Below are 27,499 nucleotides of genomic sequence, written 5' to 3' on the forward strand. Positions count from 1 at the left end.
CTCGAACTCGGGTGGCGGACACCTCAGCCGAGGTTCCTTTACCACCAAACAAAACCTTTTTATCTAACCTAGTATTTGTGTGTTCGTAGATTTTTGATTGCATGTCAATGTCATGCAATTTTCTTGGGCTCCTTAACATGTTCAGTATGTTTTTAGCATTATCTTATACTGAAGTTTTTTATATGTCAACCTTACATTCAAGTTACTCACCTATTTTCACAGAAACATAATATATATGACCGATGATTGATGAGAGGTCATGTGATTAAGATATACTCCCTCTGTTCCTTAATATTACATATTCTAGGAAAAAAATTTGTTTTAAAAAGATCAATTTTTTACATTTTCAAGACATGTTTTATTAACTAATTGCAAATTTCAAAAAACTTAATTGCATTTACTGAATTGTTATTGGTTTAAAATTATGAAACAAAGATAAACACAAAAAATATGCAAATTTAATGTGTTTTATTAAAATGTGTGAAAAATCTAGAATATGCAACATTAAAAAACAGAGGGAGTACATTTGTTATATCATTTGCAAAGTCATTTGATGGTGTTAGGCCATGTGCTTATGGATTATCTAGCGTATCCTCACATATAGTCATTTACATTACATTCTGATCCATAACGAAGTTCCATCATTCCATGTTATATTTATTCCAAATCAATGTATTTCAGATTTTTTTTTTAATGATTTTAGATTGTTAGAAACACTTGTTATACAAAAACAAGTGTTTTTTTTCAATCAGTAAACATTAAATTTTTGTTATATCTTATTATATAAAGTAGACAATTCTTTTCTTCTCATTCAGCAACATCATCAAATAAGTTATCCAGAGCGTGACACCTGCCATGTATATCAATCCGTATCGTTTCATTTAATTTAGTTTACGTACACATTGGGCTTCGTTTTCTATTTGGCCCATTATTTCTGCACACTTGACCCAACCCATCTCGAGTATCTTTACGTGTAAGCGCGGCGTTTTGATATTAGGGGCCGTTTTCATCTATTCTGTTCCAGATCGAGGAACAACTTGAGTTTTAATAGCGTTGTTTCATCGTCTTCCAAATAATCTAAAGAGTCACCAGTTAAAAATCCATCCTCTTAAAGTTTCTTAAAATCTATCACCAAGATCTACCTTGAAAGGCGGTGGAACTCTGACTATAAAAAGGTACGCTTTACTACTGATAGAAGAATCGACGAAGATGAAAAATTGATTCTGTTATTCAGTTACAGAGTTTGTTACTCTGTTTATATATTACAAAGAACCGGTTTAAATACACGGTTTAATGCTAAACCAACTATACAATCCTGGTTAACTCTAATACCTCAAGATGGCATGTATATCGAAGAGAATGACATCTTGCTTAACAAGCTATGAAAAAGAGCAGGATATAAAGGCTTAGTGAACACATCCGCGAGTTGATTATCTGACCGAACGTGTAGTGTCTTGATCAAACCCTTTAAAAAATTCTCTCGAACAATATGACAGTCAATCTCCAAACACTTAGTTCGTTCATGAAATACCGCGTTGTTGGCAATGTGAATTGCTGCGGTTGAATCACAAAAGAAAGCCACAGGTTGATGTTGTGGCGCCGTGAACTCTTTGAGAATATTAACCACCCATACTGTTTCTCGTACTGCAAACTCCATAGCACGATATTCTGATTCAGCCGATGAGTGAGATACTGTATTTTGTTTCTTGGACTTCCACGAGATCAAAGATGATCCAAGAAACATACAATATCCAGAGGTAGAGCGTCGAGTATCAGCAGAAGAACCCCAGTCTGCATCTGTGAAAACCTTCAAGACTAAATCAGAAGTAGCTGAATAGAACAATCCTTTGCCAACAATACCTTTCAGATAGTGAAGAACCTTATACGCAGCTTTGAGATGAGTAGCGGTGGGAGCAGATGAGAACTGACATAACTTGTTGACAGCAAAGGTAATATCAGGACGTGTTATTGTCAAGTACATCATCTTACCCACCAATCTTCTGTATAAGCCAGGATCAGAAAGTAGTGGTTCTTTACTATCCGCTCGGAGTTTGATACTTGGATCCATAGGTATTGTAGATGGTTTACAAGCAAGTGGCCCTGTTTCATCTAGAAGCTCCAAGATATACTTCCTTTGACAAATTGATATTCCATGGCTTGCTCGAGCAATTTCAAGACCAAGGAAATACCGAAGAGGACCAAGATCACGCAGTTTGAAACTCTGTTTCAAAGCATTCTTCAGCTGATCCACAGCTTCATCATTGTTACTGGCAATAACAATGTCGTCTACATAGACTAGAACTGCCATATAGATACCATTGATATTTCGAATGAACAAGGTATGATCTGAATGTGAGGTTTGAAATTCCAGTGATGTCAAGGTAGAACTAAACTTTAGAAACCATTGACGAGAAGCTTGCTTGAGACCATATAGAGACTTGTTCAATCTACAGACAGGATTTGGTGGCAGAACTGTCCCTTCTCGCGGAGTGTAACCCGGTGGTAGAGACATATATATATCTCTTCATCGAGATCTCCATTGAGGAAAGTATTGGAGATGTCAAGTTGAGTAAGACTCCACTTTTTAGCAGCTGAAACAGCGATCAATGTCTTAACGGTATTCATCTTAGCAACAGGAGAAAAAGTATCAACAAAATCAATCCCCCCTCCTGCTGTGTATAGCCTTTAGCAACCAGACGAGCCTTATAGCGTTCTAAGGTGCCATCAGCATTCAGTTGCACCTTGTAGACCCATCGGCAACCTATAGCATGTTTCCCTGGTGGTAAAGAACAGACAGACCAAGTATCAATTTTCTCTAAAGCAATTAACTCCTCATTCATTGCTTTAATCCATTCATCAAATTTCTTTGCTTGATTGAAGGATGTCGGTTCAACATGCTTTGTAACTGCACAGACATAATCACGATATCCCTTGGTGAGCTTCTCATATGATAAGTGAGCGGCAAGAGGATATGGTATGTCTGTAGCAGTCATGTTGCAGTAGTAATCTTCCAGATATGCGGGTTGCTTCAAAGGTCTTCTAGAACTAGATTCTGAAATTATAGGAACTTGATTATCAACCACAGTATCTTTGTTCACAACTGTAGGAGTATCACCACTCACAGCTACAGGAACATCAGTAGAATCTGTGTGAGTCTTGGTCACATCATCAGTCTCCGGATAAAGGTCATGCTGAAGATCTGAATCTTTGATCACAGATGGGAAGATATCTTCATGAAAAACGACATGACGTGATACAGAAGTTGTATTTGTATCAAGATCCAGTACTTTATACCCTTTGAAGCCAGCTGGATACTCTTCTGGGACTGTCTTGCTGACTGGAAATGGGAGATTAGGTGTGCAGAGATCTCTTTACAAAGGCGCAAGGGAACTGGCGAGATTTGCGGGACTGTTGAGTGGTCCGAAGCCGTCACAAGGATCGATCGTCCTCTAGATCAGCATCCTTATCACTGTAAAATTTTATATTCTCAATCCTTCAATCTTTGAAATCTCTCTCTCAACTCTATTTAAAAAAAAAGTCTCCTATTATGTACTGTCTCCTCCTATTTACAAATAAAACACTCTACACTTGTAATGGGTTAGAAAACTATGTTGTTGTTCCTGAAGCACAACATTTGTGTACTTGTTCATCTATTCTTATACCTTTCAGGTTCACTTTCTAAACGATCATCATCTCCAACAATCCCGTTGCCATTCATATCCTCTTTTCTGTTTTTCAATCAGTGTAATATCAATAGTGGTATATATTAGCTTTGACAAATCTTTGGAAAAACATTGTTCTGTGTTGCAATTCGTTGTCTACATTATCTTCGTACAATGTTGCTTCGTACAATGTTGCTTGGTACTGTAATAATGTGTAAAAGAATCGATGATATTGAAGAAAATATCATAGCTAGCAAATATGATAACGTTACAGATGATTTGGACCACCCTGTTTCTTCCTCTCTTTCCATGTTACATAGTGTTGTTAAACTAAAACTCAGCGTGTGAGAGTAATCATTTATGATTATGGACATTTGATGATGGTTTTGAGTGGCATGAAACAAGGTACGTACCATTCCACTTTCCATGTCTTGCTCAGTTACATCTGTCTTTGTAAAGAAGCTAGTGAGTTTTATTTCACCAACTATTTCTTTTGCTCCACATCTTATTATTTAATATCACTAGTTGCTTCATACTCGTGGTATTAATGTCTTCTTTTACCATGTACTTCTCTGTGGTCTACTGCCAAAAAAGTTTAATTTTCACAGTGATGTATATAGATCCTATGTTTCCATGCCATTTGTTTCCGAGCCAACTGTTTATACTGCAACATATCCCCCTTCTTTACTTAACAAGTTCATGTTAGTACTCAGCACTGGAAATACTCCTCTGGTACATGAGAACCAACAAGACAAGTCCCCTGAGGTGGAGATATCTGATTAAAGTGAAGAGAAAGAATACTGTTTGGTCACTGTGTTGTGTTTTGTGCAGAAGACAAAGAGAGGCAAAATTTTAGTTAGTACAGAGATGATCTCTGCAACTAAATAAATCAACAAGTATTTTACATGATAATTTTGTTTCAAAAAAAGAAACAGAAACAGAATGCTAATAACTTTGCAGTGTAAGAAAGAAAAATCATGAAGCTCATGTGGTGGGGTCGCAGGTATCGTGAGTGCAAAAGCCAAAACAGTGCAAATGAGTCTTGCTCCAAATATTATGACCAAGTTATGATGGCCTAGCCTGTATATGTATCTGAAAACCAAGGGATTCCAAGTTTCAAAAGTACATTAGTGCTCTTGTTTAGATGTTGAGAAGAACAAAAAGCATATTAAAGATATCATACAGTACTTGTATTGTTTTATCCTCTCTATTCCCGAACTAAAACTGATTAGGAACCTCAATTTTTTTCTAAATTGGAAAGGGAATTTCATGTTCTGTTTTGGGATCAAGGAATTATAAATCTAGGCATGGTCAACGAAAAAAAAAACAATTCTAAGATTAGCCAAAAGTTTGTTATATTACAGTAGAACATCTATAAATTAATACTCGATAAATTAATAATCTCTATAAATTAATAAATTTCTCTAGTCTCTACTTGAGTAGGTTCAAAATTTGACATAAATCTATAAAATAATAAGATAATAATTTTTAGAGAATTATATGTAAAGATATGGTCTCATTAAAATTATAAATTAATAATTTATATGTATATATATTATATATAAGTAAGATCCTATCATTATATTGTTTGTTTTATATTCACAATGAAATTATTTTTATATATTTTTAACACTTAATATATTTTTGATGAGATTTAGTAATATAATATTTTAAACCATATTTAAATTCTATACAATATATATTATATACACCAAATAATAAAATAAAATTAATATAAATGTAAAATTTCAAAAAATAATAACTAATATCTATACACTAAAATCAAATATATTTTTTTATCTTTGAATAAATATATCTTAAAATAAGAAATCTAAATAAGGAAACTTTCATAAATTAATATCTCTATAAATTAATAAAATTTTAAAGTCCTAATATTATTAATTTATAGAGGTTCTACTGTATATTGATTGATAGTTTGTTACTACTGATAGATACATTACTCGTTTCATTCACATTTTGCCTAAGAAGCTCAGCAAGATCGTTTTGCCTCTATCAAATGCTCTCTTCATGACGGTGTAAAAGCCTAAAATAACACACATTCACCGATTCACATCTAAATTGGAAAATCTTATTAGATCTTAAATCTAAATTGGTCTAACAGATTCAGGTTTTAAATGATATGACTCATAAATAGTATGGGTTTAAATAGAGACTTATTCCATCATCCATAATTTATATTTGATATGTTTTTTATTAAATTTTTATAATGTAAAATATTGCGCAGTTTCAAATCGCGGATCAAAATCTAGGTTTCAATTAGTAAACATCGCTTAATCGTGGAATCGTCGAAAAATACTTAAGCTGCAAAAAATTTAATTAAGCTGCAGAAATTTTTTAAATTTGCGGAATGGCGGAATGTATATAGATTGATTAATTTTTTTTATAATTTACTTTTATTATAAGACAAATAAATTTCAATAATAAACTAATTACTACAAAATGTGAAAATAACGAAAAATTTACTAAAAATACTTTACTTCTTATTATAATTATTTTACTTATTTTCAATACATTTTAACAATAGATTGACATCTTATAATATTATAAAAAAAAGTTTAATATAATTTTATCATCAAAATATTTATTACTATTTATTTCTTAATATAGATGGATTTGTTTTTAATTAAATTTTAGCAATGTAAATATCCCGCATTTTTAAAGGAGTAATCAAATTTTCAAATTAACGTGAGTATTTAATTAGTTGCATAACAAAAATTGTTTTTATATGTTAACATATAAAAACAATAAACTCATTGGCCTTCTTAATAACCGGTCTGGTTCGCTCTTCCAAATAAGCCTTGTTCGTTTTTTCGACGCTGACTCCGGCGGTTGCGTCAAAAAATTAAGTCATTAATGACAGAAACACACATCACTTGTGAAGCACGATTCACTGATTTCTAGTCACTGCGGCAACTACTAGCCAGTATAACAGACGTAGAATAAAGCAGCGTCGAAGATTCTGCGTTTCTGACAATGTATTAGCCACTACTTTGGATTTTCTGCGTCTCCGACTTTGTTATTTTTGTCTCTGTCACAGAGTATTTTTTTGACGCAGCCATCTGACGGGGCGACTAAGAAACGAACATGATAGTTGTTGTAAAAAGGTAAAGTCTTATAGCTTCTTCGATTTTCTGAACTCTTTTAATGCGGGGAGCACAATGTCGCAAGTGAAAAACTTTATTAGAAAAAAACGAAAAAAAGGAGTACGGTATTAAACAACAAAAACGGATCTGGTGGTCGTAAGTTAGATAAAAGAAAAAGTTAAAAAAATCTCAATTATTGATAGGGTAAATCTTATTGAGAAAGAAAAAGGAAACAAACATAAAAAAAAAAGTAAATATTATAGTTTTGTTCCTTGTTCGGATAGAATTAGTATTCAGAGTACCCTTTATAAACAAGTTGGAGCAAGTGCTTTCTCTTGGAAAAAACAAACAAACATGATGTCAGTTTATGGGAAAGCAAAACAAAGCACGATGAAGAGGAATTGTAGGAAGAAACAGAGGAACTACTGTCCGCAGCAGGCATGTAAGTTATCTGTGTTGCCAGATGAAATCGTAATGAATTGCTTGGCCTTTGTCTCAAGATTGGACCACGGATCATTATACCTGGTCTCCAAGCTGCACCGCTCTCTAATGCTTTCCCCGGAGTTATACCAAGCCCGATCCCTAATGGGTTGCACCGAACACTGCATCTATTTATGTTTAAGCATCCCTTCAGACCCGTTCGCACGCTGGTTCGGCTTCTACCCAAAAGCCCCCGTAAATCATCCTAGTCGGCTGCTTCAGATCCGGCCACACTTGTATCAGCCTCCTGAAGCATCTTCCGTGGTGGCCCATGGTTGGGGTATCTATGTGATTGGTGGGATGATTGGCAGGAAGCGATCATCCAGGGTCTTTTTCCTGGATTGCCGATCTCATACGTGGACCAATCTCCCCTCCATGGGGTTCGCTCGAGCTTCTGCTGCAGCTGGCGTGGTGGACGGGAAGATATACGTTTTTGGAGGTTGCAAGAAACCAAATTGGGCAGTGGAGGTTTTTGATCCAAAGACGCAGACTTGGGATGCCTTGCCTCCTCCGCCAGATGATCTGAACTCCTCTTCGGCCTTAATGCACGAAATCGCACTGATAGAGGAGGAGAAGACAAAGAAGATTTTCGGTTTGAATGACAAAGGTGATGGACTGCTTTACATTCCGAGTCAAGGCATATGGAAAACAGGGAACTCGGATACCAACGAACTTAGAAAGGGTTGGCATGTGATCGACAATGTCATCTACTCTTGTGTAACCGGTGGGTGGATATTGTGGTGTGAGGCAAGTGATTTGGAGGAGTCCGCGGTTGGGATGAAGTGGAGACAAGTTATGGGCTTGGAGGATCTAAGGGGCACCCTTTGTGCCTCCAAAGTGGTCAATTATGGTTGGGGTTTGCCATCCCTACACCTTGACGGTATATTTCCCGGTCACAAACTGAGCAACTCTGGTCCCAACATGTTACTCTTCTGGGACTCTCCTGCTAATAGGAAATGGGAGATTTGGTGTGCAGAGATCTCTTTACAAAGGCGCAAAGAAACTGGCGAGATTTGGGGAACTGTTGAGTGGTCCGAAGCCGTCACAACGATCGATTATCCTCTACATCGGCCTCGTCACTGTAAAATTTTATATTCTCTATCCTTCAATCTTTGAAATCTCCCTCTCAACTCTACTTTGAAAATTTCCAAGCCAACAACAATGTAAGTGGACTAGATATACATTATACAAAGATATACATTATACAACTCATAGTTTTGTCATACAAGGTGTTTAGTGTTAATACTCCTCCCCCATCAAAGATCGTGCCCTCAAAGTTGATGATCTTGATATCACTTGAGAAGCAACAAGACAAGTCCCCTGAGGTAGAGATATCTGAGTGAAGAGAAGAGAAATAATACCATTTGGTCGCTGTGTTGTGTTTTGTGCAGAAGACAAAGAGAGTCAAAATTTTAGTTAGTACAGAGATGATCTCTGCAACTAAACAAATCAACAAGTATTTTCCATGATAATTTTGTAAAACCTGTATCAAAAAGAAACAATAATGCTAATAAGTGTAAGAAAGAAAAATTATGAAGCTCATTTGGTGGGGTCGCAGCTATTCGTGAGTGCAAGCCAAAACAGTGCAAATGAGTCTTGCTCCAAATATTAGTCATGATGGCCTAGCCTGTATATGTATCTGAGATTAGCCAAAAGTTTGTTATATTACAGTAGAACATCTATAAATTAATACTCGATAAATTAATAATCTCTATAAATTAATAAATTTCTCTAGTCTCTACTTGAGTCGGTTCAAAATTTGACATAAATCTATAAAATAATAAGATAATAATTTTTTAGAGAATTCTATGTAAAGATATGGTCCCATTAAAATTATAAATTAATAATTTATATGTATATATATTTTATATAAGTAAGATCCTATCATTATATTGTTTGTTTTATATTCACAATGAAATTATTTTTATATTTTTTTAACACTTAATATATTTTTGATGAGATTTAGTAATATAATATTTTAAACCATATTTAAATTCTATACAATATATATTATATACACCAAATAATAAAATAAAATTAATATAAATGTAAAATTTCAAAAAATAATAATTAATATCTATACACTAAAATCAAATATTTTTTTTTATCTTTGAATAAATATATCTTAAAATAAGAAATCTAAATAAGGAAACTTTCATAAATTAATATCTCTATAAATTAATAAAATTTTAAAGTCCTAATATTATTAATTTATAGAGGTTCTACTGTATATTGATTGATAGTTTGTTACTACTGATAGATACATTACTAGTTTCATTCACATTTTGCCTAAGAAGCTCAGCAAGATCGTTTTGCCTCTATCAAATGCTCTCTTCATGACGGTGTAAAAGCCTAAAATAACACACATTCACCGATTCACATCTAAATTGGAAAATCTTATTAGATCTTAAATCTAAATTGGTCTAACAGATTCGGGTTTTAAATGATATGACTCATAAATAGTATGGGTTTAAGTAGAGACTTATTCCAGCATCCATAATTTATATTTGATATGTTTTTTATTAAATTTTTACAATGTAAAATATTGCGCAGTTTCAAATCGCGGATCAAAATCTAGGTTTCAATTAGTAAACATCGCTTAATCGTGAAATTGTCGAAAAATACTTAAGCTGCAAAAAATTTAATTAAGCTGCAGAAATTTTTTAAATTTGCGGAATGGCGGAATGTATATAGATTGATTAATTTTTTTTATAATTTACTTTTATTATAAGACAAATAAATTTCAATAATAAACTAATTACTACAAAATGTGAAAATAACGAAAAATTTACTAAAAATACTTTACTTCTTATTATAATTTTTACTTATTTTCAATACATTTTAACAATAGATTGACATCTTATAATATTATAAAAAAAAGTTTAATATAATTTTATCATCAAAATATTTATTACTATTTATTTCTTAATATAGATCGATTTGTTTTTGATTAAATTTTTGCAATGTAAATATCCCGCACTTTTAAAGGAGTAATCAAATTTCCAAATTAACGTTAGTGTTTAATTAGTTGCATAACAAAAAGTGTTTTTATATGTTAAAATATAAAAACAATAAACTCATTGGCCTTCTTAATAACCGGTCTGGTTCGCTCTTCCAAATAAGCCTTGTTCGTTTCTTCGACGCTGACTCCGGCGGTTGCGTCAAAAAATTAAGTCATTAATGACAGAAACACGCATCACTTGTGAAGCACGATTCACTGATTTCCAGTCACTGCGGCAACTAGTAGCCAGTATAACGGACGTAGAATAAAGCAGCGTCGAAGTTTCTGCGTTTCTGACAATGTATTAGCCACTACTTTGGATTTTCTGCGTCTCCGATTTTGTTATTTTTGTCTCTGTCACAGAGTATTTTTTTGACGCAGCCATCTGACGGGGCGACTAAGAAACGAACATGATAGTTGTTGTAAAAAGGTAAAGTCTTATAGCTTCTTCGAATTTCTGAACTCTTTTAATGCGGGGAGCACAATGTCGCAAGTGAAAAACTTTATTAGGAAAAAACGAAAAAAAGGAGTACGGTATTAAACAACAAAAACGGATCTGGTGGTCGTAAGTTAGATAAAAGAAAAAGTTAAAAAATCTCAATTATTGATAGGGTAAATCTTATTGAGAAAGAAAAAGGAAACAAACATAAAAAAAAAAAGTAAATATTATAGTTTTGTTCCTTGTTCGGATAGAATTAGTATTCAGAGTACCCTTTATAAACAAGTTGGAGCAAGTGCTTTTCTCTTGGAAAAAACAAACAAACATGATGTCAGTTTATGGGAAAGCAAAACAAAGCACGATGAAGAGGAATTGTAGGAAGAAACAGAGGAACTACTGTCCGCAGCAGGCATGTAAGTTATCTGTGTTGCCAGATGAAATCGTAATGAATTGCTTGGCCTTTGTCCCAAGATTGGACCACGGATCCTTATATCTGGTCTCCAAGCTGCACCGCTCTCTAATGCTTTCCCCGGAGTTATACCAAGCCCGATCCCTAATGGGTTGCACCGAACACTGCATCTATTTGTGTTTAAGCATCCCTTCAGACCCGTTCGCACGCTGGTTCGGCTTCTACCCAAAAGCCCCCGTAAATCATCCTAGTCGGCTGCTTCAGATCCGGCCACACTTGTATCAGCCTCCTGAAGCATCTTCCGTGGTGGCCCATGGTTGGGGTATCTATGTGATTGGTGGGATGATTGGCAGGAAGCGATCATCCAGGGTCTTTTTCCTGGATTGCCGATCTCATACGTGGACCAATCTCCCCTCCATGGGGTTCGCTCGAGCTTCTGCTGCAGCTGGCGTGGTGGACGGGAAGATATACGTTTTTGGAGGTTGCAAGAAACCAAATTGGGCAGTGGAGGTTTTTGATCCAAAGACGCAGACTTGGGATGCCTTGCCTCCTCCGCCAGATGATCTGAACTCCTCTTCGGCCTTAATGCACGAAATCGCACTGATAGAGGAGGAGAAGACAAAGAAGATTTTCGGTTTGAATGACAAAGGTGATGGACTGCTTTACATTCCGAGTCAAGGCATATGGAAAACAGGGAACTCGGATACCAACGAACTTAGAAAGGGTTGGCATGTGATCGACAATGTCATCTACTCTTGTGTAACCGGTGGGTGGATATTGTGGTGTGAGGCAAGTGATTTGGAGGAGTCCGCGGTTGGGATGAAGTGGAGACAAGTTATGGGCTTGGAGGATCTAAGGGGCACCCTTTGTGCCTCCAAAGTGGTCAATTATGGTTGGGGTTTGCCATCCCTACACCTTGACGGTATATTTCCCGGTCACAAACTGAGCAACTCTGGTCCCAACATGTTACTCTTCTGGGACTCTCCTGCTAATAGGAAATGGGAGATTTGGTGTGCAGAGATCTCTTTACAAAGGCGCAAAGAAACTGGCGAGATTTGGGGAACTGTTGAGTGGTCCGAAGCCGTCACAACGATCGATTATCCTCTACATCGGCCTCGTCACTGTAAAATTTTATATTCTCTATCCTTCAATCTTTGAAATCTCCCTCTCAACTCTACTTTGAAAATTTCCAAGCCAACAACAATGTAAGTGGACTAGATATACATTATACAAAGATATACATTATACAACTCATAGTTTTGTCATACAAGGTGTTTAGTGTTAATACTCCTCCCCCATCAAAGATCGTGCCCTCAAAGTTGATGATCTTGATATCACTTGAGAAGCAACAAGACAAGTCCCCTGAGGTAGAGATATCTGAGTGAAGAGAAGAGAAATAATACCATTTGGTCGCTGTGTTGTGTTTTGTGCAGAAGACAAAGAGAGTCAAAATTTTAGTTAGTACAGAGATGATCTCTGCAACTAAACAAATCAACAAGTATTTTCCATGATAATTTTGTAAAACCTGTATCAAAAAGAAACAATAATGCTAATAAGTGTAAGAAAGAAAAATTATGAAGCTCATTTGGTGGGGTCGCAGCTATTCGTGAGTGCAAGCCAAAACAGTGCAAATGAGTCTTGCTCCAAATATTATGACCAAGTCATGATGGCCTAGCCTGTATATGTATCTGAAAACCAAGGGATTCCAAGTTTCGAAAGTACATTAGTGCTCTTGTTTAGATGTTGAGAAGAACAAAAGGCATATTAAAGATATCATACAGTACTTGTATCGTATTGTCCTCTCTATTCTCGAACTAAAACTGATTATGAACCTCATTATTATAAATCTAGGCATGGTCAACGAAATCAAAAACTCAATTCTAAGATTAGCCAAAAAGTTATGGAGGAAAAAACGGTTACAGCAAAAATAGGAGAAGGTTCATTTGTACTTCAAAAATACAGTATGTTGTCTTCTTACTCTTTGATTATACGATATCTTCTTCTACATGGCTACATGGAGTAGAAGATATCGGTACATACTCGATGTAGCCACGTTGAACACTAAAATAATAGTTCTCAATATAACAAGCTATCAATCAATATAATTTTTTTTTGGGTAAAATGTTTAAGTATTATTACCAATTTTCCATTTGTGACAGAAGATACAGAGGTAAGTTGTAGCAGAAAACAAAAATAAATCTAAACAGCACAAACAAAAGTAAGCAAGCCAAAACAATTGGAGGAAAACATAAGTTAAGTAAGTCCCCAAGAGAATAGTTAGGTGCTCAAGAACTGACCCAAGACGAGCAAAAGCAGACTCGGTATCCAGACAATGCCGAACCCATCAACCAAGACTGATTGACACAGAACCAGGGACCAACTCTTGCCTCATACCGCTCATGTTACAGCCAACACCAATCCGAGATCCACATACGAGAGCAGAGCAGGCCAAGGCATCGCAACTCAGGTTCACAGAGGACAGAGGAGAAGAAGAGATTACATTGAAGTGGAAAGGCACAGCTTCAATGTGGTAGGCGGCGGATGTAAACAAACCGCCACCACCGGACTCGATACTCGCTCCAACGCCAAAATACACTGAAAGCGGACCCGATGACAGCAACGATAACCGGAACAGCAAACACCGGACGAGACCGGAGATCCATCGCCGGCGCTGGGATGTAGGGCCCAGGATGAAAACGATGCTTCCGGAGAACCGGAGAAACCTACCAATCTCCGCCGAAAGTCACACCGACTAAGGAGGAGGACTCCCACTGAGTCAACTTGGAAGAAACGCCGAGATCTGAAAAATCTGAAAATTAATATAAACCGAAAATCTCTATATTTTATAGTCTCAAATCGAATTTTTGATTTAATTAGTATATCTATAAATTAATATCTCTATATATTAATAAAAAAATTTATAGTTTTGCTCTAAACCCAACATTATTAATTTATAGACGTTTCACTGTATATATATTATATATATAGTTTAATGATGTAACATTTTGAATGTCTACAAATATTTTGTTTTTTTTTATTACAAAATGTTTCAAAAACAAAAGCTTCTACAGTGTATAACATAAATAGATTAGATCATAAAATTTCTTAACAATATCCATCCAATTTATCCTAACAAATCCAAGTTCCTAATCCGATAATATATTTAATAGTCAAAATTTTACCACGCAAAATCAAAAAAAAAATATATAAAACTTGTTACAATATTTGGTACCTAAAAATGAAGAAGTTTAAAAATATTTCAAAATCACTGATTTTAGTTTTATGCTATAATATAAAAAAAACAAGTTTGCTATAACGACAACACGAGAATTTTGGAGAATAAAAAGCTTTTACAATATAATATTGCTTACATTTATATAAAAAAATGAATATTAAATTGTTCTTTATTTGTATTGTTGCGATTCTTTGTATTTTTCTTTATTTGTATTTGAAAACCAAAGTATGGTTTAAAAGAATATCTGTTTAAATTAAGTAATCAGTCAATATTAAGTATGATGTATAAAAAGCGTGTGTATAGTAAATGATAGAATTATGAGAAGTTCCAAAAGTTAAAAGAAATTTTTTTATCAATAGATAAATATAAGAATCGTCTAGACGTTATTTGTGAAGTGATTTCACGCATGTCATCTCCACAATCAATTTCACCACAAAAATGTGACATGAAATAATAAAATTAATGACACGGTTTATGGTTAAAAGTGACATGGACAACAACATTTAGTGTTAATTTCAATTTTTGGTAAGTTTTGATAATATGGTAATAACTCATAAATCATCATTAAAATAAATCTATTCAAATATGTCATTACATAATATGACAATGGAAATATAAAAGATTTTAAAATTTCTAAATAGTATTTAAATATATTTTTATAATCATAAAAATTTTATTATTAAAAAATATTTTCAAAATGTTATACAATCCTTTTTAAAAATTTAATTTTTAATCGTGATATCATTTGTTTATTTTTGATATCTACAAATTTTAGGAATTATTTTTTATTTATTTTTTAATAATTATAAAAAAAATATTATCTGAACCGGTAGTAATTAGTTCATAGTTTAGTGTTTATTTTTGTAAAAAAAAAGTTATAAAAAAATTTGTATCAATTTTACTGTATACAAGTTAATTTAATTTATCTTAACCAAAATAAATAAATGAATATCTTTGTAAAATATAATTTTAAATATAACTTGAAATTATTTTAAGTAAATCAAAATTTTTTATTTTATTGTAATTCTATGTTTAACTAAATTAGTATTTAGTATTTTTATTAAAATATTAGTTCAAAACAATAAAATATAAAATATTAACAAATTTTTTAAAATATAATGTAAACTTTTATCACTGCACATGGTGCAGAAAAACATCTAGTCTAAATTAACAGTATAGATAATGAGCATGGTCTAAGTTTTTATATGATTTTTTTGCTCAAATTTTTAGAGTATTTAGTGGAAGCGATATAATTGGATGTTGTTGTTTTTCAAGACTTTCGAACAATTTAAGTCTTACCGGATCACTGATTACTAAAAAAGTACCAAATAGATTAGTTTTATTTAAGAAAAACTTTTTCTCTCGTTATAATTTTGAAAAGGTTTTTTAAATATAATTAGATTCTGATCCGCGCTTTAAAAACGCGGAACTGTTTTTTTCAAATAAATTAGTATAGGTTACATATATTTATAAGTTTAATTTCTATAACTATACATTCCGTACCTAAATATAATTATTAAGCATTTGTTATCATAAATACTATTGTATTTTAAAAGTCAGTTTTTTTAGTGACAAATGAAAGACAGTGAGAATAATTGAAGAGTGTAGAGTTGTGTATATTTTAACATTAGATATATTTGCTAAATATTATTCTTTTTACAAACCTATTCTGAAAATATACATATTTTGAAAATATCTCAAAGTTCTGAACGTTATTATTTATTTTGAAATAAAAAATCAAACAAAACTTAAATCACATTGTAAATCCTAAGTTACTTAACAATTCAATATACCTTCTCCTGTAAGTGTCATATCATAATATAAAAAGGCAAATAAAATATAATATAATATAGGTACACAGGGGTTTAGGATTTGCATGGTTAGTATTTATTATTTTCAACCGGAATGTAATATAGGGTCATTGTTTAGTAACTTAGGATAATATCATTGCTATATAAGTATTTATTTATCGGATAGATAGTTATGGAATAATATCTAAAAGGTTAATTTATTTAATAAAATTTATTTAAGGGCTATTTTCCTAAATAATCATTTTTAAGTTTTTGTCTCAAATGTATCCTCTCAAATTGGAAATCAGAATAATAGCCTTCATTAATAGAACTAAAGACTATAATGCCCTTCTTTCAACTGTAATATTGTCTCCACCAAAAAATATGAAGTAATCTCCGGCGACGAGTCACTTCCGGCGACGAGCTGTTGAAGTCCGGCGAGGAACGAAGCGGTGATTATCCCTCCATGTCGACGAAACGAGCTGTGTATCGGTATGTTTCAATCAATATTGACAATGGTTTACAAAGAAAAATTTCAATCTCAATTCAAAAATTTCGGGTCGAATTGAAATTTGGGGGTTTCAATTTGTAGTTCTTCATATAATAGATTTGAGCTTGTTTGTTGTTCAAATCAAACCGAGAGAACATAGTCAAAATTACAAAGAAAGAATCTCAGGAAGTTTCATTTACAGAACTTGGCTTATGGAAGAAGACGAGTTCGTGACCTTACTTTTTGGTAAGCCATTTTGAATCTTTGATGTTCCTAGTTCTTCTTTGACCAATGCTTTATTTCTCTCAGATTCAAATTTTTGGTCTGATTGTGTCATCCAGGTAGATTGGGTGATATGATATTGTTTCAAACATGTGTGTGTCGATGTTGTAGTTCTCTTGTTCCTCTAAAATTTATAGCTTTTTCTTGTTAGGAACATACATAAAAATAAGTTAGCATTCAGAACATAGTATCTTAAGCTGAGTCGTATAGAGAATTAGTCGATAAGGCTTGAAATTTCATATTTGCACTTCTCTGGTACTATCTGAACATAGAAACAAAAACTCAATACAATTTGTTCAACTCATAACATTGATTTCGTCAGAACAAAACGTTTTGGAAGCATTTATACATTATCATGATAGCCTTCCTGATTTTTTTTTGCAGAATGAGACAGAGCCATCGAATGAAACACTTGCCTTTCCATTGTCTCCACAGACTGGGACTCAAGTTTTTTCTCCTAATATGACACAACACATATATGCTCAAATCTTGTTTTACACTTGGAGTTTCAAGTAGTTTTTAAGCTTTTGTACATAATCATGACAGCCTTCTTGATTTTGTTTTTGTAGAAAGACAGAGTCATCGAATGCGACACTTGGCTCTCCATTGTCTCCACAGACTAGGACTCAAGTTTCTTCCCCCTAATGAGACACAACACGTATAAGCTCAAATCTTATTTTACACTTAGAGTTTTTATGTAGTTCTGGAAGCTTTTGTATATAATCATGATATCCTTTTTGATTTTTCCAGAATGAGACAGAGTCATCGAATGAGGCCCCATCCAATCCAAAACAAGCAGAAAAATAACTTGACAATGAGGTAAGATTTATTCTGAAAAAAACTTTTATAGTTTTCTTTTGCCTTATAGGCTGAAAAATGAATATTTTTCACCTAATGTGCTTATTCTTGTTTTACAATTGGAGTTTTCAAGTAGTTTTGGAAGCTTTTGTACATAATCATGATAGTCTTCCTGATTTTCGCAGACTGACACAGAGCCATCAAAGGAGACGTCATTCAAGCCGAATCAAGCAGAAGTAAAGATTTCAAGGAAGGTTAGAGAAAGTGAACATTTCATACTCATTCCTGACCGCCTCGGAAATAGATACAACTGCTTGGTGATCCTCGGGGGCGGGCATAAGCAGCATTAAATTTCTTGTTTAGCTTAGACTATGTTTTTAAACTTTGTTTACTATTAATGTTGACTTGGGCAAGTACGAAATGTTCCTACGCAGTTTGTAATGAATTATGACGACTTTTGTTTCATTTAGGCTGTTATTGAAGAAAATTCAGGATTTAACACTTTTTTAATAAAATTACTGAAAATGCTTCAAAAAATTCGGAAATTTCTTTAATAACAGCCTAAATGAAACAAAAGTCTTCATAATTCGTTATAACATCGAACTGTGAATCGGTATATTTCAATCATTTTTATCAATGGTGTACAAAGAAAAGCCCAAGTTTACTTAGGGTTTTCAAATTGAGATTTGGGACTTTCGTGTTGTTGTTCTTTGGATGATACATTTAAGCTTGTTTTGTTGTTTGAATTGAACAGAGAGAGCATAATCAGAGTTACAAATAATGAATTTCAGAAAGCTTCATCTACAGACAATTTTGGCTTACATAGGAAGATGAGCTCGTGATTTTGCTTTTATGTAAGAAATTTTGAATTTTTGATATTCATGTTTCTTATATGATCAAGGAATCTAGTGAGAAGAGACCTTTGATTCTTAGAGTTGGTCTTCAGATACTGCAATATGTAATGCTTTTTATTTTTGGAAAGTAAAAAAATGATAACAAGTAAAGGAGAGGACGCATGTTTTAAGTTTACATGAATAAATGGAGTATTATATATCTTAAATACTGGAAGAGACAAGTGTGTCTAGTCTTTTGACAAACCTTGGAATAAATGGAATATTATATATCTTAAATATTGATATTTTTGGTAGGTTCGTGAATTTGCTTATGAAATTGTTAGTCGCTTGCTTGTGCTTGTGAAACTGTGTGGTTTTATTAATTTCAGGAATGATTTGTGTAGTTTCAAGATAGCTTTCCAGAAAATCTGATATTAATAAATTTGAAAAACGTTTTGCTTGGTTACTTGTTTGGCTTACGCATATTGATATCTTTGGTAGGCTCGTGAATTTGCTTATGACATTGTTAATCGCTTGTGGCTTGCTTGTGCTTGTGAAACTGTGTGGTTTTGTTAATTTTAAGAAGTATTTGTTTAGGTCAGGAAAGCTTTCTAGAAAATCCGATATTAACGAATTTGAGAAACTTTTTGCTTGGTTACTTGTTTGGCTTACACATATTAATATCTTTGGTATGCTCGTGAATTTGCTTATGACATTGTTAATCTCTTGCTTGTGGCTGTGAAACTGTGTTGTTTTGTTAATTTTAGGAAGGATTTGTTTAGTTTCAGGAAAGCTTTCCAGAAAATCAGATATTAACAAATTTGAGAAACTTTGTGCTTGATTACTTGTTTGGCTTACGCATATTGATATCTTTTGGTAGGCTCGTGAATTTGCTTATGACATTTCTAGACAATTTCTTGTGCCTGTGATACTATGTCATTTTTTTTAATTTTCAGCAGGGATTTGTATAGTTTCAGAAAATTTTCTAAAAAATTCGATGTTAACAAATTTGAATTTTTTTTTACTTGTTTACGCAGGATAGTAACACGCTGGGAAATCATTACTTTTCAGAATAACACGGAAAACTTTCTAAAAAATTCGATGTTAACAAATTTGAATTTTTTTTACTTGTTTACGCAGGATAGTAACACGCTGGGAAATCATTATCTCTCAGACTAACACGGCCTGAGCTGAAGTATCAGAAGACCCAAGGCAAAACAGTTGGAGATTTATGTTGCTTATTGATATTTTTTAGATTTCTGAATGTAACAAGAAAGCATTTTACATATTCTGGATGACTTTACAAAACAAAAAAAAATAGAAAAAATGTTATAGATGATTGGAAAGCATTTGGTAATTTTTGGATCTAGCAATGTTTAAACTTAAAAATGAACTTAGATAAAAAAAACTTAGTGACTTTAAGGTTTAGTAAGAATATTGGTTTAGACGCTAGGCTGAGGAGAATCATTTGTTAAGTCAAACACATAAATTTACTTAAACCTAAATTATATACGATAAAATTGGAAAACATGTGATAATTTCTGGATATGCTTCCAGAAATAATAACTTGCATGATTCAAATTGTTTTGGAAGGTTTAGTATATAATTAGGACAACTATCCTTAATAGTACTTAGTTGATATAAAATAACAAACCTTAACACACAACCAACATATTCCATGAAAAGCTCTAATCTTGTCGATGAAACTTTTGAGTTTACGAGTATTTTCTATGGAGATTGGGAGAAAATCTTCAACAATACTTTTTAACTCTAAAAAAATTCCATAGATCAAAGTTATAGCTTCCTCTTGAATACGGAAATCTTCAGAAACCATCTTCAGCAAATCTTCATACTGAAGATCTTCTTCTAAGTGAATAAAGGATGTAGTCATATTCTTATCAACCGAGAACTCCCACTGGAAATATTCCTTTAAACTCCATTCTCCACAAACACAAAAAAAACTTCAACCATATTTCGAAAATCTGTTAAAAATATCAAAACCAAATCTCAAAATGATCAACCACAAAGACATTTAACTAAATATTCCAAAAAAATACTGAAGATCTTCTTCTAAGTGAATAAACGATGCAGTCATATTCTTATCAACATAGAACTCCCACTGAAAAGATTCCTTTGAACTCTATTCCCCACAAACACAAAAAACTTCAACCATATTTCGAAAATCTGTTAAAAATATCAAAACCAAATCTCAAAATAATCAACCACAGAGACATTTAACTAAATATTCCAAAACAACTCAAAAAATTGTGAGTCTAGAAGATGAAGATGACGACAATCCAATTTTAAATTTCAAAACAACTAGAAATCTAATCACAGTAACAAATCATCAAGTTATAATGAACATGAAATGATGATACCTTGATCCGATGCGGAGACACGAAATAATGAGATGTGGAGACGGCGGCAGATCGGAGATGATGAGGAGACGATGAGGGATCGGAGATGACGATGGCGCGATACGGAAACGACGATGGCGCAATTCGGAGACGACGATGCGGAGACGACGATGGCGCGATGCAGAGACGACGATGGCGCGATGCGGAGACTGGAGACGACGACGGAGACACAACGGAGATGACGATGGAGGCGATGCGGAGAAGACGGCACAACTTTGTCTTCGTGGAAATCTTTATCAAGTTTTCAAAATATTTTGATTTTGTTATTATATAATTTAAGTTAAATTAACATTGTTGGTAATATAGTAATTGACCATCATTAAATGAAACATTTTGTGAATTTTGGGCCTTGGGTCTATATTTGGAAGGAAAACTTGGTTTTGAGCTCTCTAGGGCATTTCTATTTATTTAAGAGAAAATGACTATGATAGCACTAAAATTTTTTTGTCACAAATATAGCATCTAAGAATAAAAATGACCAAAATAGCACTTAATGTTTTATCAAAAGAGATAAATATACACTTATACCCCAATGGTAAATTAATTTAGACATTAGGATTTAGAGTTAAGAGGTGGGGTTTATGATTTAGGGTTTAAGATTTAGGGTTTAGGGTTTAGAGTTTAGGGTTTAGGGTTTAGAGTTTAGGGGTGGGGTTTAGGGTTTAGGGTTTAGAGTTAAGGGGTGGGGTTTAGGATTTAGGGTTTAGGGTTTAGAATTTAGGATTTAGGGTTTAGAGTTTAGGTTTTAGGGTTTAGTGTTGGGGAGTGGGGTTTTGGGATAAGATTTCAAATTTTGAAAAATAAAAAAAATTAAATTTTTCAAAAGATAAAATGCTATTTTGGTCATTTTAGTTTTTGATGGCTATTTTTGTGACATAAACTTAGAAATGTGCTATTTTGGAGATTTGTCGTTTATTTACTGCTGCAATACGTTAGTTTATTTTTTGGATCAAAATAATTAATATTATCTTATTATACTTAGAGGCTGCCACATCACTAATTGATCTCTTCTAAGCATGACATTTGTCCAGATAAATATATTGCAGCTTATCATTTGTTTATATTTTGGACTTTAACTTTAAAATGGGTTTGAGCCGTTCATTAAGTTGGCTGATGAAAATATTATTCGAGCCCGATAGTAACAGTAGTCGTCTTAAAAATTGCAAGCTTCTGTTTCTAGGGTTTATGATGTTTTCAACTTCTGATTTCTTAGACCGGCCTTGAATTTTTGGGAAGGTGATAGGAGACAAATATTTACAACTAATTTCTGGCGAATTCCGCCGTTCGTGCCGATTCTGTTGGAGTTCTTCTCACCAACAAAGGGAAACCGAAACCATTACAGGCTGTATTCATCGTCGTCTTTAACGTCCTTCTTTACTCCTTCTCTCCACTCCTTCAACGATCTATCATTAAATGCACCTCTTCTTCTTCCTACCCGTGAATCTGCAGCTATAAATAGGTTAGTCTTGACCCTGTAAACTTCATCATTTCAATCCTCACAATAATAATAATCTTTAAAACTTTCTGTGAGTAGAATAGAATACGCCTCTCTCCTCCTTCAAGACTCCAAAGCCGGTCGCTGTACACGGACGAGGTGTAGCTGCTGAGGTTTTGGGAGACCGATAATGTAAAAGGGGCGGCTAGGTTATGGGTTTTCATGGCGGACAGTTTCAGCTTTCATCATCATCCTCGATTCTTATTAATGGCAATCAGTAAGTGAACTTTTCCTTTTCGTTCTTCCTGTGCACATGGAATTTACATTTGCTCAATCTTTTTTTGGCATCTGTGTTTGACGATTGAAAATCAGAATCCGATTTCAAGTCATAGATCTGAAAATTAATGATGCGCTGGCTATGGAAATTTTGTCTTGATACCAACATAATTTCACAAGTCGAAGGCTTGGTGATGTTTACGACCGCAGGTTAGCGTTTTGCATTTAATCCTTCTAACATTTTATATGTTTCCTCATACGTTTTTTATTCTTCGTTGATTTGGATTGGGTTGGTGATTTACATGTGAAGTTGTGGCTGATGCTGAGAACCAGAAGAAGTGGACTAAGTCTCCTTTTACTGGTTTCGCATAGGGTGTGGCGTGGTGTCTCTGGCTCTTTCAAGGTGATGTTAGATTAATGTCAGTGTTTGGTGGAACTCCATTATGTTATCTATAGAAGATATGATCCCACATTCTTTATGGGCGTGTGTCAAATACACAATTCTTTGTTATAACAATAAGCTGAGGAAGAAGACTTGAGAAGGATCAAAAGAAAATGGTCTATTTAAGAATCAGTGGTATCAGCTTCTAAAACTTTTCTTCTCTTTTATTTTTATAATAATTGGATATAATTTGAACTTTTTATTGACACGCCAAAGTAAAACAAACAGAGTCGATAGGCAGAGGAAAGAAAGAATAACAGAATTAAGGATTTTTCAAAGATCCTCTCATTCTCCTCTCATTCTTCTACATGTTTGTTCACAAATTTTAAATTTATTGTTTTTTTTTAAATGGGGTTGAAGTATATTCACGGCTCTGCTAAGAAATGTTCAGACTTGGTATTATATTGAATATTGTTTTTTACTTTCACGTTTCAAATCTCAAATGATGTACATCTTAAGGGTTTGATGTCATCTGCTAAATACAAATTTAGAACAAAAAAAAAACATTTAAGAATCTATGACCAATTAAGTTTGTCCTCTTCTCTTTTATGAAGGTCTTGAAGATATACATGGATCAACATCCCAGTTATAAATGTTGATGCATTCTCTTATGTATACATAAAGTTCTTACAGATGATTTCTCTTTTTTTTATAATAAAAGGATAAAAGATTGAATCTTTTTCATTTGATTTCAGACAAGAACATAAATATATATATATATATATATGGTGTGGTTGTCTTATCATTGTTCTTTCTTTATATCTTGATTTTTGCAACAGATTCCTCTAAAAGCTTTTTGTTTTTTTTCAGCTATTAGCTGGTGTATGTACTAGAAACTCTCCAAAAAAGAAAGACAGAGGTGGTTGCGTTTCTTCACAGATAAAACTCAGCAACAAGATTCATCAGAAGAAGCATAAACATGGTGGTAGACCTGGAAAATGCGGGGCCAAAAACTCAGCTACGATGCCCGATAAATGATTATAATGAAGGAAATCTCGGTTCCGGATCAGTGTCTTCTGTGAGCACTTCTGTGTGCTCAGGCCGAGACAACACAACATTTGTTCTTCAATTGCACTTACAGTACTCAGCATTCCAAGCTGAAATATATTTTATTTGGAAAGAGAGGAATGCTATACTTCATAACAATACTTCTCGACGGCCAGTGCTCTAACTGAAGACATCTCTCGACAGCTTAGAGCAAAACTTGACATTCTCTCTCCACGGCAACTGGCGCGTTTTGCTCCTGTTTCCTTTCTTGCCACTTGGATTTCTTTATTCTAGAGCTTCGGTTTATTCATGATTGAAGCTAGGAAACTATTTTTGTATGCAGATCCTTAGGGACTGAGAATTTGTGATGTAATCATGTATGGATGTTGGTTGAAATGAATGAAGTACTTCAAAAAAAAAACAAAAAAAAAAACAAAAAACAAGGACACTACTTTGCTTTGGACATTGCTTTCACATGAAGCATAAAGGGAAGCCGAGACAGAAATCATTCTTCCAACGCCACCGGAGACATCTCAGTGACGACTCGAAGCGAGGAAAGAAAACGATGCAGCTTCAACGCTTACTTATATAATCAGCCTACTGGATCTGCGACCTATGTTAGACAAACTGAGTTTTCTCTGATCGCAGGATTATTTAGACTTTTCTGATGTGTCACTGTTCTCTGGCGTTCATCACAAGAAATCAGAAGAAGCTATGGTGAGTCCATTAGGCTTTAACGAAGGCTGAGACGAAGCCAAAGATTTTTCACACAAATGGGATGAATGAGGTATTACAGAGGACTGAGAGTGATACCAGAGTCGGTGTTCGAAGACTATCAAGAACAGAAAGAGTTAAAAATGAGAGAAAAAGAACTAACATTAGTTTTAGCCAGTCATACACTTCTTACCATATCTAAATTACAAATTTGTCTCAGTTGTGTGTTATGTTCTAATGTGAAGTTTAATTTGTGATATTATTCCTGCTAGAAATAAAAAAAATTGTGCACAAGTTAAAGAAAAGTTTTGAAAACAAAGAGGAAAAGGAACAACTACAACTTACAAAGAAACAAACAAAGTTTGAACATAGTCGGAAATACGGAAACTCCAAATTAGAACAAAAACACAAATTTATAACAAGAGAAATGTTCACCATTATCGAATTATACTGTAGAGAAGATAATCTTTCTCCTTCTTAACCGATTTTTTTTTTTTTTCAATTTATTCCTTCACTCTTACATTTTATATTATTCTTTTGAATTCGTAACATAAAGTAACAAAATGTAGTCGGCCAGAAGGAATGAATAAAATGTAGTTACGAGATTAGATGGTCTTTGATTAGATTTTATTTTTAACATTGGTTTTACTAAGGTAGAATAGGACTACAACTCCAAACTCAGAAGAGCACATATGAGTTCAATACTAAAGATTTAGAGAAAAGGCCTTTACCATAGGCAAACCAGAAATCTAAATGAAAACACCAGTAGGTGCTGTTGATATAGCCATCCTCAACAAAGGGTAGAGGAGATCTGCATAGACTGACAAACCAAGGAGTTGAAACAGCCGAACAATCAACTAAGATTCATGTAAATATTCGATGGAGATAAATCTTGATGAATGAGAGCACGAAGCCGCTGCTTTTGTTAGATTGTTGATTCACTTTTTCATTTTTAAGTATTGCAAAATAAATATTTCTTCAATTGAGGAGAAGATTCAGAAGCATCATATGAAATGGCTTTAAAGAAAGATAGAGCAGCCTTGCAATGCTTTTTTCCGACATAAGCACAAGCCTCATATCTAAGACAATTTGAATACATATATGTAGTTTTCGTACTCATTAGTCTTTAAATAGATGAATAAATTATGAATATGTGAATAAACAACAATGATTTATGTAACTACTATGTAAGTGAAACACAATGAGTACCTTAAGAACTAGAAACATTAGATGACGTCTTCTTGGCTACGATGAGGAACCTCTCCAGATAACTTATGCTACAAGAACAAATAAATTTAGAACTTTGAGAGACTGGGGAGAAACTTGAGACAACTCCACCAATTTTAACATAAAAGGCCGTAGAATATAAAGGTGAAAAAAGTGTAAGAACTTTTCCAAAACCCACCGAGCAGAAGACCTAATCCATAAAATCTAATAAGACTGTCAAGACAGACCAGCCTCCATCAATTGTCAAGGAATTTGTATCTGAAAAAGAGGAGTAGAGAAGCCAAAGGAAGAAGATCCAAAAGAAGAAGAACCAACAAAATTAACAAAAAGGAAGAGGAGTTGATTAAGAAAAAAGAGGAGAAAAGAAAACAAAGGAAGTGGCAGAGATGAAGGAGTAACATCGGTTGCAAGAAATATCAAAAGCTACAAAAGCAAGGAGAGAGAAGGAATAATAGAGAAGAAAAGACAAAAACAAGGTCACTGAAGGGAAGCTAAAAGGCATGTACAAGAACATAAATTACTAACTTCCGTAACACTTCTACAAAAATATGAAATATGAAACAAGCAGAGGCTTGCAGTAGACTTAACAACATTTTCAAAATTTGACAGAATATTGCTTAGCAAATGGAATTTGAAGGCCTTCCATATTATCTTCGTTCAAACATATGTTTATTCTAAATAAAAAAATTATGTTAGAACCAAGAAAGAAATAACTCAGGTATCTTTTAATTAACAACAAACGAATGAATTAATCTTTCTAAATTAAAATGAAGATCTATTATGTGTTTAAATTTGGATAAATGTTACGCTCAGTTTGTCTATTTAAAGTAATACATTTGTTACTTTTTTGCCATTTCTTTTTATTTTCTTTTTATTTTTTCCCTTTTCTGCCTTACTAATAACTTGTTAGTACGATTAATTACATACTCTCTCCGTTTCAAAATGATGCATATTATAGAGAAAAAATTTGTTTCTAAAAGATACATTTTTATATTTCCAATGCAATTTTTGCAACTTATAATGAAAAATTGTGAATTTCAAAACATTAAATGCATTTTAAAAATCTTATTTTTTTTTAAATATAGGAAATATAAAATTACAAAAAAAAACTATGCATTTATGACTACATTTCAATATGTTTTATTAAAAAAATGTGAAAATTCTAAATATGTATAATTTTGAAACGAAAGGGTAATTCATAAGCAAATTTAAGCAAAAATATCAAACAAAAGAAACAAAGAAAGACTAAGAAATTTATTTTGTAAGTCAAATATTCAACGTAATTAATCATATATAACAATACATTCAGAAACCACAATAACCCATTATAACATAGATACCAAAAAACCAACAACAATTGTTAATAATAGCAATTATTAATATTGTCCAAAACAACTATAATCGATAGGACAAAAAAAAAAAAACTATAATCGAAGAGAGTTCATGTAAATTAAAACCTATTTTTTCACTTTTTTATA

General features: G+C 33.2%; 3 protein-coding genes and 2 long non-coding RNA genes across 7 annotated transcripts; 3 read left to right on the plus strand and 2 right to left on the minus strand.

Annotated features, from left to right (window-relative positions):
• Nucleotides 1–1,325: 1,325 nt before the first annotated feature.
• Nucleotides 1,326–2,308, minus strand: LOC111211243 (uncharacterized mitochondrial protein AtMg00810-like). Its single transcript, XM_022712233.1, has 2 exons — nucleotides 1,532–2,308; nucleotides 1,326–1,379 (listed from the first exon to the last, which is right to left on the minus strand). The coding sequence occupies exons 1-2, from the start codon at nucleotides 2,306–2,308 to the stop codon at nucleotides 1,326–1,328; spliced, it is 831 nt and encodes a 276-aa protein (XP_022567954.1).
• Nucleotides 2,309–7,086: 4,778 nt separating this feature from the next.
• LOC125591539 (putative F-box/kelch-repeat protein At5g03000) lies at nucleotides 7,087–8,788 on the plus strand. 2 transcript variants are annotated; one of them, XM_048765936.1, is made up of 2 exons: nucleotides 7,087–8,409; nucleotides 8,476–8,788. In XM_048765936.1, exon 1 carries the CDS (start codon nucleotides 7,121–7,123, stop codon nucleotides 8,360–8,362), a length of 1,242 nt encoding a protein of 413 aa, XP_048621893.1. In that variant the 5' UTR covers nucleotides 7,087–7,120; the 3' UTR covers nucleotides 8,363–8,409; nucleotides 8,476–8,788. The 2 variants fall into 2 exon arrangements, with proteins under 2 accessions (XP_048621893.1, XP_048621894.1); XM_048765937.1 differs by having other exon boundaries at nucleotides 8,484–8,788.
• Nucleotides 8,789–10,954: 2,166 nt separating this feature from the next.
• On the plus strand, nucleotides 10,955–12,679 carry LOC106438855 (putative F-box/kelch-repeat protein At5g03000). Of its 2 annotated transcripts, none has more exons than XM_013880133.3 (2): nucleotides 10,955–12,300; nucleotides 12,367–12,679. In XM_013880133.3, exon 1 carries the CDS (start codon nucleotides 11,012–11,014, stop codon nucleotides 12,251–12,253), a length of 1,242 nt encoding a protein of 413 aa, XP_013735587.1. In that variant the 5' UTR covers nucleotides 10,955–11,011; the 3' UTR covers nucleotides 12,254–12,300; nucleotides 12,367–12,679. The 2 variants fall into 2 exon arrangements, with proteins under 2 accessions (XP_013735587.1, XP_013735588.1); XM_013880134.3 differs by having other exon boundaries at nucleotides 12,375–12,679.
• Nucleotides 12,256–14,991, minus strand: LOC111202034. Its single transcript, XR_002654967.2, has 2 exons — nucleotides 13,393–14,991; nucleotides 12,256–12,783 (listed from the first exon to the last, which is right to left on the minus strand). It is a non-coding gene; the product is annotated as an uncharacterized LOC111202034 (long non-coding RNA).
• A 7,106-nt stretch (nucleotides 14,992–22,097) lies between these two features.
• On the plus strand, nucleotides 22,098–24,480 carry LOC125591543. Its single transcript, XR_007327597.1, has 5 exons — nucleotides 22,098–22,399; nucleotides 22,475–22,652; nucleotides 22,748–22,861; nucleotides 22,962–23,228; nucleotides 23,904–24,480. It is a non-coding gene; the product is annotated as an uncharacterized LOC125591543 (long non-coding RNA).
• Nucleotides 24,481–27,499: the final 3,019 nt, after the last annotated feature.

Source organism: Brassica napus, chromosome C8, assembly GCF_020379485.1.
Source record: "Brassica napus cultivar Da-Ae chromosome C8, Da-Ae, whole genome shotgun sequence".
Lineage (NCBI taxonomy): Eukaryota > Viridiplantae > Streptophyta > Magnoliopsida > Brassicales > Brassicaceae > Brassica > Brassica napus.

Excerpts from the sequence above, each read along its gene's own strand:
- LOC111211243 (XM_022712233.1), bottom strand. The coding sequence starts at position 2,308 with ATGGCAGTTCTAGTCTATGTAGACGACATTGTTATTGCCAGTAACAAT. Across the intron at positions 1,380-1,531 it reads TTCACATTGCCAACAACGCG|CTTGTTAAGCAAGATGTCAT; the intron begins GTATTTCATGAA and ends TCTTTTTCATAG.
- LOC125591539 (XM_048765936.1), top strand. The coding sequence starts at position 7,121 with ATGATGTCAGTTTATGGGAAAGCAAAACAAAGCACGATGAAGAGGAAT.
- LOC106438855 (XM_013880133.3), top strand. The coding sequence starts at position 11,012 with ATGATGTCAGTTTATGGGAAAGCAAAACAAAGCACGATGAAGAGGAAT.